The sequence below is a fragment of the Cupressus sempervirens genome, chromosome 1 (assembly GCF_028749045.1).
Source record: "Cupressus sempervirens isolate cs-2001-9-10 chromosome 1, ASM2874904v1, whole genome shotgun sequence".
Taxonomy (NCBI): Eukaryota; Viridiplantae; Streptophyta; class Pinopsida; order Cupressales; family Cupressaceae; genus Cupressus; species Cupressus sempervirens.
Genome location: NC_143118.1, coordinates 523637549 through 523649601, shown reverse-complemented (window position 1 = coordinate 523649601; position 12053 = coordinate 523637549). Strand labels below are relative to the sequence as shown.

Sequence of the window (12053 nt, the reverse complement as noted above, 5' to 3'; positions counted from 1 at the left end):
ATGTTGGGTAAGATGAAGAGAATTGTTGCGACAAAGGATGCTACATTGGGCTTTTATGAGGAGCATATTAGGCCTATTGTGATGCGGAGGTGGAACGTAATGAATACCTCGCTTCATATGGCAGCATTTGCTCTAAATCCCAAATGGTATGCACAGTTGGGTGGAAGGGGCCTCCTATGTGATGATCTTGAGGTTTTGAATGGCTTCACAAAAGCAATTGATAAGATGTATTCAGCTCAAGATGCCTCTACTCTTCGTGCACAGTTCCTTGACTTCACCAACCTTCGTGACCCAAACTTGGGTAAGCCACAAGCAAGGTTGGATAGAGTTGTTTTGACACAGAGGGATCCTATTGGATGGTGGACTTGGCATGGGAGAGATACACCTGAGTTAAAGATACTTGCCGGTCGCCTCCTTTCACAAGTTGCTAGTTCTTCAGCTGCAGAGAGGAACTGGTCCACATATTCATATATCCACTCTATCAAGAGGAATAGACTTACCTCTAAAAGAGCGGAGAAGCTAGTGACAGTGCATCATGCTCTTTAACTTGCCGATCGCCAGACTCTAGAGTATAGGTAGACACCATCTTTGTGATGGGATGTTGAGCTTGAGGATGTGGCCCAGATAGATGAGGATGACATAGCACCAGGACTGGTTGGGGTTCCATTAGATGAGACTACGCTTCCTGTGGAGGATGACAGTGAGGAGGATTCTGATTTTGATGCCATGGATTAGTAGAGGCAGAATAGGAGCAACAGTCTGCTTTATTTTCTATGTTTTGCTTTTTATGTTGAACATGAACATGATTATGATACATTGATTATATGATACTTATTACTTTATGGAAGCCTATAGCTTTGGGCATATTTTGATTTTGATTTTCAGATTTATGATTTATCATGGTTATCATTATGAGTCTTATGATATTGACAATGGTTAATAACTTAATGTTCATTGTTCAGTGTTCTCTAATATTGTATTGATATGCATTTTGAGAATTGGATACTAAAATACTAAAATCGGATATTATTTCATAGATGGCATTCAAATGTTGTATGTTATGGTTCTATAATGTTTAAATGACATGCTTTGTGCTTAGTTTCATATGAATGACATGTATATTTACAAATTTAAATGTATATACTATATTTTAAAATTTTCTTATATATATAGCCGTCCCTATCCCCCCCCGTCCCCAAAATTGCCAAAAAAATTTGCCGTCCCGGAAACCCGTCCCGCCGTCCCCCGCCGTCCCCGTACCGGAAACTTGGAGGAACATAGCAATTTTCTCATCTCCTACATGCGCTAAAGAGCTGCATCTCCATTGGGGTTGTTTTGTTTATATCAAACATGTCTTATGTTGCTAGATGATGTTTCTGGACTAAACTGCCAAATTATTACAACATGATGTTCAGTTGCAAGAAAGATGGTTTCTACTATGGTCATTAAGTGCCTGAGTAGGCTTTTGATCCTTTTCCTTTCGTAGTGGTTGAAAGAACATATATGTGAATGCCTTGCTTCAATGCCATATATTGAAGGAAATCTTTAGCAGCACAGAAATTGAATTATTTAGTAAGTTATGAATCCATTTGGCAGGTTGTTTAGTTTATTGAACCGGTTGAAGTCCATTTTGTTTTAATCCAGTTTTCTACTTTTTGCTTTTACCGAATGTACTTGTGTTGGGCCTTTGTACAGAACCTGCGTTCTCTTCACTAAGATTTCTTTTCTGTGTGACAGCAATGGGAGGGCTTGATTGATTTGCTGGGATCAGAGCATGAGACTGCTGGAGGACTTGCATTTCTTCATAAGTATGCCACTTATTTTAGAATCCAAGGGTAGCTTGTAGTGTCTTACATTAAAAATCACAACTACAGTGTTATCATAGATGTCCTTTTTCACATGTTCTGTTTAATTACTGTGCATTTACTATTTCTTGCATGGTTGCTCAGAATTTTAATGCCTGCTTGTTTTTTAAATTTGATTATGCTCTCATGATTATAAACAAATTAGATATAGGGACTTCAAGAAGGCTCTTCGGTTTGTGCAAGATGCACACTCAAATGAAGCAAACAATCAAAAAGTTACTGGAGCTGCTCGCAAGGCTGTCAGTTCTTTAATACAGGTAACCTACTCAACATGTTAACTTTTATTTTGTTGCCTATCTCTTCCTGCGACAAGGAAGCATTACTTGAAGTGAGGACACTGTAAGAACCCAACTCAAATTTAGTAACAAAATTTGGAGGTTTCCACTCTTTCAATGTGTAACCATTTTGTCAAACAGTTTCTGTACATTCCTTTGGAGAGTTTTGTGATTTGTAATGTTAGGTGTTGTCTTGATTTTGGAACAAGTTTCAATTACAATAATCATGCATTAAACTTGAAAGCAAGATATCACATACTTGCTACGCATATCCAAAATCTATTAATAGCATAAAAGTATTAGAATCTGCTGATCTGAGTTTCAGTGTCCAGAATATTATCAAATGCAAATCGTGACCTCTTCTCATAGTTTCTTCAAGTATTTGATAACAACTGTATTCATTCCAAAAAAATTCAGTCAACCTCCAAAGGATTTCTTCTGATTTCGATGGGTCAACCAAGGTTGTGATCTTTGGAGACCCTTCATTTTCCCCTTTGGATTCTTTGCCAATTCTTCCACCAGTCTCCTAAAGTAATTTCCAGTTCGCAAGGGATAGTTGTATGAGGTGCACCAGCCAAGAGGGGTTGTCTATAGTGCCACTAGCTTCCAAATTTATGCCGCAATCTGCTATTTAATTCTTACACCACCTATAGTGATCTGTAGCACCCAGAAAATGATCTCCAAAGTCCTTCATTCTCTCCTGAAATATCTTGTCACCATTAATATTAGCACCTATTCCCTGTAACACTAAATATTTACTTATCTGGTTGCATTTGCCAACATAGCTAGTGGCAGAATTTCTTTAACTTTTTTAAATTTTATTTTCCAGAAAATTGATTCTAGAGTGGGTGGGCTCCTGCTATGTTACAAGACAATAATTCACGAAGAAAGAGTTCGAGGCAAATTTAAAACTAAAGAACTCCAGTTTTTGGTTTTTAGTCGACTTCTTGGATGAACTTCGAAGCTTCTTGTCTACCGTCTATCCTCTTTATGACACACTGTTCTTTTACACAGACGTTTGGGATGTATTCTCAGAAAATACATAATATATATATTATTTTAAATCCATCTTCCCATGGTGCATACAACCTTTATATTTTTTGCCAGTTCTGCCACCAGTGGAAGTTTATTTCATGCCTGCAAGATTTTAAATAAATATGGTTATTGATCAAACTCGAAAACCTTTAAGGATTTTGATTTTCTACCGAACTCTTATCTCAAACATTCAACACAAGGCAATTTCTGTTTGAAATTGCTCCATTGGAATCCAAGGTTTGCATCCCCAAACTCCAAATCTTGAGCACAATGTCAATCTTGGGTTGGATCTCTACTGTCCTCTGGGTTTTCATGTCTCTGGTGAGAAATTTGGCCACGGGTTCAAATCTCAAAAAGAGAAATACCAACTCAGAATGACCTCCTTCCCTCTCTTCAGCCTTCTTTTATAGGCTTCTGCGGAACTTTCCAGAAAGTAATTATAAAATTACTTTAAAATTTTTAATTTCTTTTTCCTCATGAAAATGGCTATAATATTAATTTTCTCCATTTTTTTAGACGCCTGTATTCATAAGCATTTTAATTATATCTTTTTAAAATGTTAAATAATAAGGATGACTAATTTTGTCATTTTAATTTGACTTTTCTGTATTCTTTGTTTTTAGTACCTTGGGTGATTAGAAGTGAAAAAAAATGAGTAAAAAATCAGATTTCCTTGTCTATTATAAAACTGAAAACTTTGGGTATTAGTATTTATTACCTATTTATTATATTGTATAAAATTTCATTTGTAGGTGTAATTTTCATTATTTTAATTCCAAAATTTTCTCTTAAATAGTCCGATTAGGATTGTTTGTGTATGCTTTGCTTTTGCAATTCGTGCAACATGAAGTAAGACAAACAGGAGCAAAATCCTTTTCTAATGGATGTTGTAGGAGCAAAGTTTTTAATTTTTGTGTATACAATTCTTCTGAGATTTGTGTGATCTAAGTAAGAAAAACAAAAGGAGAATCTTAATGTCTTGAGCCATTAAATTTTCTTTAAGTGTTTAGAGTGAAGTTAAATGATAATTTTTGGCATGGTGTGATGACTAAATTGTGGTGTTTCTATTCTTTGCATCAATGTTCAAACCCCACCGTGGTGCTATTAATTAAGGTTTAAATTGGGGATAAGGTCCCCCTTTGGCAACCTCAATTCTTCATAGCTTTGGGTCAAAATCATTTGCCCCTTTGAAAAAGAGTTAAATGATAAATTTCAACTGCTGGAGTGCCACTATGAGTTGTAATAGTGTGAGTGGCATTAAGGAGGCTTAAAACCTTAACATTCAAAAGAAAAGATAAATTGAGAACATACATGCAAGGGAGGTAGGGTTTTGGTGAGGGAGCAAACAAGAAAGTAAGTTGAATGGGGAATACTTATCATTTTTCGTAGCTGTTCTAAATTGTTTGATGACTTTAGAAAGGGTTCCTTCAATAAGACCTCTCTATAACAACATATTAGTAGGATACGAATAAATAAATCTAGTAGTTCAAAGGGAATGTAGTGGAAACGCCATTTTTGTGGCTGAACATTTTATTGCAGCATTATGAGAGTTAATGGGCATCTCCAAATGTTCATCAAAGTTGTTGAGAAAAAAATGTTATTGAAATAGAGGGGAGCTAAAAAAATTGTTTGGTGGCAGGGATAATCATGACACTAGATGTCGGAAGTGACACTTCCTAAAAAGATGGCATAGGTTCCATCTTCAGTTTTAGTTTATTGTAAACTAATTGGAAATGTAGGGTGACAAGCTCATTTCTCAACCCAATGGAAAAGATGTTCAATGTACGAATGAGAGAGGAGGTTGATGGTGCCATAGGCAAATACTTGTATGCCAATGACACTCCATTCTGTGTTGTTCACTTTTCATTTGTATAAGGAGGTTGTTGGCGCCACTGGCAAATTCTTGTATGTCGATGATATTCCATTCCATCTTATTCACTTTCCTTTGTATAGGGAGATTGTGGCTAAGATTGTAAGAGCAATTTATTCATATGTGCCACCACTTGAGATGAAATTAGGAACTACCATCTTGGATAAAACTATTCCATTCTAAACATCATGATGGAGAAATCAAAGCCTACATGGATCGGTAGTAGATGCAGCATTATCATGGATGGATGGAGGTAGATTGGGCATTGTCCACTTATCAATACCATGACGAGATGTATAGATGGCCCTTATTCTTTAGGGCTATTAACTGTTGAAGGTACCACATGATGCAATGCTTTAGTTCTACTTCCTCAAAGTAATATTTAGTAAGTTGTCTCTTGGAATATCTAGGTAATGACAAATATAGGCTATGTGTGCATGGTAGTGGGGAACTTGTTTGTAGCTGCTTACGAACATATATATTGGAACTCATATCTATGTACCATGAACTTTCTCTTAAACACATGGGAAAATTGGATAGATCAAACATAAACTTGAAGTAAATGACATGTTGATGACTATCTACAATCATCAAACAACACATACATTATGCTAGACCTTCAAAAGGAATTTCCTTATTTTGTTGAGACCAAAGTCACAAGGTTCGAATTTGAGTTTGAGTTCGAAATTTGGATAAAGTTCGGCATAGTAAAAAAAAATTAAAAAAATCAACATTAAATTTGCTTAGTATAAATTTAATTTTTAAGAAGTATAATTATATATCCAATAAAATTCAAAATATTTTAATATCAAAAGACATTATAGATTTGAAACTAAATAAATAGTCACTAAATTTTATTTTGAATAAAGATAAAAATTTATTTTTTAACTACAAAAATAAAAATATATTAAATTCAATTTTTTGAAATACAAAACACAAAATAACACTAAAATATTATTAGTTAACAACATAAAATAAATATTATAACATTAAAAAATAAATAAAATACTAAATTTTACTCTATTTACAAACACTATGTTAAAACATGTGGATATCTCTCCACTGGAAAACTCAATGCTCAGAGCTCTCATATGTTAATGCTTTACTTGATTCCTCTACTTGAAGCCATGGAGGATTAGCTAGGACCTCATTTGGATCAATTAATGCGCACCATCTGCTCTAAGATCAATCATATGGTGGTTCTATTCAAGATGCGTGTATGAGATGGATTCAGAATGTGGCTTTAAAATATTCAATCCCTGCCTACGTGTTCAGACCCATTGTCTCTTATTATTATCTATGGATGGAGTGGGTAAGTGATGAGACAACTACTATGTCTCCTATTAGCATATCATTGAAGTGTTGCTTTCCTAAAAGATATACACAACACTCTTGCCACCAAAGGTCTTTGTTAGGGCATGCCAAGGGAGGTATCGTAAACATATTCAGCTCACTGGAATTAGAATTCATTAACCAGGGAAGAGAGGAATTAGTCTACAATGGAAGTTAGTGTGGCTTGTGGGCCCTCTTTTTTTGCATGCCTTCTTTGGTGATGAACGATGATTGTGATTGCAGGTGGACACAAAGTGCATGCCACAGGTCGTAGATGTTTCTTTTTCAACTAGCGACAACTGTAGAAATTCCTATTCAATAGACTCCAACAAACTTGATACAAATATTTTTATTTTTTTTCCAAATTCGCCAAGTTTCAAATTCATAGCCGAAAATTCGACAAACCTTGTGACATAGGTTGAGACAAGATGTGCCTCATACTTTATTCTTTTGGAGAGGTGTTTTGAATTCTAAGAGTGCTCACAACTAATGGTGACAACACAAGTGTAATAGTGGGTTGACTTCAAGCTAGAAATTGGGAAGAAGGTAAAGGAAGTGACAATGAGTGAATTGTTTTGGGTTGATTCTCAATACAATGTTTTCATCATAGCTCTTAGTTTTCATGGTGATTAGATAATGGGATGTTGATGCTCCAAACCTTGTAGAGGTGTATGAGATGATTGATAACCTGCTTGGCCCAATGAAGGTTGTTGTAGACGACAAAGATCCTTGTATTTTTATAATGAACACATTCAACCTATCATTTAGTGGAGGTGAGATAAATCAAACACTACCATGGCTGCCTAAGATTGGATTCAGATTGATATGTGCATAGGTTTGGTTGAGTCATTCATATATAAGTAACATGCGCTTTGCACCTTTTCATGTCCCCATTTTGCAATAAGATCTATTAATAAATAATAATATTAAAGTAAATAAATAGATCATAACAATATGATCTTAATATAAATAATGATACATAATAATGATTCAAAATTTATTTTTAATATGATACATTGTTATAACCTAATAATAATATATTAAGATATATTGTAGTATAATACACCATTAATACAATAATATAATTAGTATATAGTAAATAACATATGATTAAAAATAATAATGTGAATTAATAAAATAATAAATATCAAAGATAATTAAAACACAATAATGAATATGTACGAAATACTAAACAATTAATATCATAGTTGCGATCCTTGAAAGGGAGAGGCATATATAGTTAGTCACCTATATAAGGGGCATCTAATTAGCGAAATTTGACCAATCAACAAAAAACATGCAATGAGGAGATGATAGTATCGACACCATTCACAGCAACTTGGAGTAATTGTTGGGCCTCCATATGGACAAGTACCAGGATTACATTCCATATCTCATTGTTCAATCATCCATAGATGTCCATCTAGAGAATTTACTTTGTTCGATCCTAATAATATCAAGATGGCTGACATGTGGCCAACAATGCTACCTCAAAGTGGGATGATTGTTTATGCCAATATGGTAGAAATGTCACCAACAACATATAGAATCCACAGTACGACTATCACACTTATGTAAATAATTAGAACAATGCACACGATGGTAAAGTATGTCTCATTAATTATACCAAACAGAGTTACATTCTCGTACCAATGATTATCCAAAATTGCCATACCATTCTATTCCATGTGCGTACTACATATAGTGCTCGAGTTGGTTAATAATACCAACTGACACAACCTTTGGTATAACTTGTAACAACTACTTAATTACTTTATTGCGAAATTACTCACTACATTATCCCTCCCCTCCCCCCCTCCTCCCCAAAAAAAACAAAAGAGTCTTTTACACACTAGAAATCTCAAGAAGAGGGGTGAGAAGACATCTCTAGAGCTAAAGATGAAATTGATACTGCAACTAGAGTGGTTGACATTGTGAGACGGGTGAGTTTTTGCTTAAGTAGTTGTACATCCCGTTCTACCACAAGTTGTTTAGCACACGCACCATGTAGAAGCCTTAGTGCATTCATTCTATCTCTGTTTGCTATTGTTAGCTGTTCTGCATGAGTAGTCTGTTACCTCTTAATTTCAGCTTTCAACTTCTCAACTTGCTTGGTCAGAATTGCTCAATCCCCCTTTGTTTTTTCCAATTCCCAAGTGGCCTTTTGCAAATCATAGAATATGGCGCGAAAAGTTCCCTCCATGTCAGACAAAATTGGAATCAAAAGCCCACCTGTCTATACTACTCGTGACGCTTGCCATTATTGGGACTGTACCTCCATCTCATCAATATGTCAGGGTAAAAGCACAAACCTGTGTCACCTTTTATAAAGGAAAAGTGATATCAGAATTTAAATTCTTCAACTTTAACGGCATAAAAGTGGCATTTGTGCTTAGAATTTGAAGATGATGTAAACTAATGAAATGTGTAAAATTAGATGAAGTTTACTTTTGTAATTTTTAAAAAAAAGATTGAGTGAAATTTTTTTCTATTTTTTAATTTTTTTAAAATGCTGAAAATATAAAGTTTTTTTCCCGTCAAACAAATATATGAAAATATTAATATTTTGGTCTGATTTTGGAATATGTTAGAGTCAACATGTATACCTAGTGCACCAAAAAAGAAAAATTAAAATTCGGCTAATATTTTTCAAGTTATAACTGGTCAAAGTCAAAGTTATCAGAAATTGACAGATTTTTTCTCCCGTCAAACTTTTTCTATCAAATCTACATATTTTTTAAAACAAATTACATATTCTTGAAGAAGACTCTCTCCTCTAGTGCAGCATTAAAAAATAATAATCTTTGAACATGATTTACTATTTTTTTCTTATTTTTGAATAGACATCTTCCTGAATCTTAAAATACCTACTTGTAATATTTTCAAATTATAACATATTATCCATAACCAAAATAATAACAAATTTATATGATCATAATCTTGACTCTGAGACCTACAAAACTATATTTTTAGTTTTTTAAAAAACTTCAATTTAGTAAGTCAAATTGGCCTTCAAAGTGAGAAGTTTGTAGAAGTTCTTATTTTTGCTTGTGTGGTTGCCACCTAGGATGCCACATAGGTAGTTCTGGCCGAAACCGTTTTGGCTGTAACCCTTCTGGCTGAAATAGTTACGGCCGAAACCCCCAGGCTTATAAAATTGTCGTCAACCACTTTTTGGCTATTTTTTATGATATTTTGAGTCATTTCATACATGGGGGTTATGGCCGAAACCCTTTTGGCTGGAAGTGTTTCGGTTGTAACCATGCATGCCATGACGACAGGGAAACCTGCCACGTATGTACAGCCGAAACATGTTCTGCCGTAACCGTTACGGCTAGAACTATTTCGGCCGTAACCCTTCCAAATATCACAAATGGTGACACAGGTTTGGGCTTTCACCCGTCAACCATGGTCTACAAATGTCCTCTTAAAATCTTCATGGCATCCCATCCTCATGAAATGTAAGAGGGACTCAGCTTGAGGAAGTGTAGTAGTCATTTTAGCCTCTATGGCCCTGTGTCGGATTTCCTGTGTTGCCTTGGTTATGATCTCCAACTCTGCCAAAATTTGTTGGGTGCGTTCATTACATGGTGTGGACATGGTTTCTCCTCCATTTGGTTGGCTTCCTTTTGTTGCCGATTCTTCCTGAATATCTGTGGTTACCTTGTGTGGTAGTATAGGTAGGGTGGTTCCTCCAAGCAAATGCGAGGATGGTGGTGATATCTCTGCCACTCCTAACTCATATTGTGCCAGCAAGGCATCCATCTTTATATCTTGTTGTTATCCACTGTTCTCTTGCTATCTGTGTTTTGGATGTTGTGGCTCCCTACTAACTGTGAGGTTGTAATAGAGGTGGGAGGAGGAGCTAGTACAAATACCTCCACTGTTGCTGTCCTTGCTGACACTAATAATGCAATGAGCTGTCTTGTTTCAATCCCCTGGTGCGTAGTGAGTCTTATTGTGTGGCTGCCTGCTTTGGTGCACCTCAAGTCTACTAATTTAGCACTCGACATTCTACCTCCTGGGACAAGATGAGCCATTTCAAATAGCTTAGCAAGTGCAAAATTTATCTTCTTGGCACCCCAATCAGCATGGGTGGCTCCACTAGCTATGCCTTCATCTCCTTCTGTACCTGTGCTTGTACCTTCCTTCTTAGGGTTTGGACGATCAGCATCTGTACGGTCCGTATTATTGGTAAACAAATTTGCCCTTTGAAAAGAAATGCAAATAATGACTCAAAATGCTCAAACGAAGGTACAAATTCTACCAACAGTTGGATAGATTATCATTGCATTGATAATCCTCCTTTGACTTGAGAGGTACAACTCCCTCTTAGAAGATATTCAATGAATTAAACATTTGGATATACCTTTAACCAGAAGGCACTAAGGCATGTTAACACTCACCCATAACCATGGACTAAGTGCGATTATCAGATTTATAAACTGAAGCGAGAGGGTGAACAAATAACCATAAGATCACCTATTCAACCCTCTGCACTACAGGAGAGACAAGAGAAGTTGAACATATTATTCTGCAAAATGTGAGTATGTGAACCACAAGATTACATACAACACATGTTTGATACAAAATGGAGGATTATATTTAGAAATGTGAAGAAGAGAACCTCATGATTACTCTTAATCAAGAAAAATTAATATACAACCCATATGATTTGTGATATAAATTCATTCCTATTTCTAGATATAACAAAACAACCACAAGACTAAATACTGTCTTGCCTTTACAATCAAGAATGCAGAAAACATAAAATAAACTCTCCTATATTTCCCTATTACAATCAGAAAATGTATTCTCCTCCCTTGGCAGCCTTGGGACTTGCTGAAAAGAAGAACCCCTTTGCTATCAATCTTTTACAATAAATGAGCTACGGGCTTGACATTCACTGTATGAACATTCCCTCAAACAATTTGTGAACATCCCTTACAAAACCGAGCTTCTCCATCCTTCTTTATTTTCCTATCATTTTGTCAAATGCTTTTCGATCAGTCTTTGTGATTGACTGAAAATAATTTGGTGAATTTTAAAATTTCCAAATCTTGACACCTTTTGGTCTCGTGATTAATTAAGAGCCTTGACTCCGAAGGCCTCACTCTAATCTTGTATCCCATGCTTTCAAACTCTTTTTATTGGACTTGATATATCTGTGAGCTTGAGGATTTGCCACGAGCGCTTCACATGTGAAATATGAAGACATGACTTCATTTCTGGTCGTTATGCCTATTTTCCAAGCTTTCTATGCATCAATCCTGTGAGAGTGATTCAAGTTGAGAAGATCATTATCCCTCCTAATTTGTTTGCAACCTGCCCATAATTTTGCTTCAAACCATGACATCATCGGGAGTCCATTAAGATTTCTTTGGGGACCAATATTAGTGGATGCTCGCAAATCCAATAGGGAGACATGGAGTAGTGTGGCCTTTCAAAGCCTGTAATAGCTATCTTTACTCCCTTTCTCTCATATCGTTGCTTCCAACTATTCTTGGGATACAAATAACACCTTTGATATCCCTCAACCTCGGACTGTAACTTCATCCTAGCAATAATGGGAATGTCTTCAAACGATGAGGTTATCCATTTTCAAAATATTCCTCTACCTCAATTTTCCCTCCAATGTGTTTATCGTGGGAAATCCTTGAGCCTTGTTAAAAAGTG

At 35.6% G+C, this 12053-nt stretch overlaps 1 protein-coding gene across 1 annotated transcript in view; it reads left to right on the top strand.

Moving 5' to 3' along the window:
- LOC149578523 (nuclear pore complex Nup85-like protein) overlaps positions 1 to 12053 on the top strand; it is a 287051-nt gene that overhangs the window by 227725 nt on the left and 47273 nt on the right. The window contains exons 15-16 of the mRNA XM_089829616.1: positions 1738 to 1808; positions 2011 to 2122. Coding sequence (XP_089685742.1) covers positions 1738 to 1808; positions 2011 to 2122 — 183 coding nt within the window. The remainder of the gene's footprint in view (positions 1 to 1737; positions 1809 to 2010; positions 2123 to 12053) is intronic.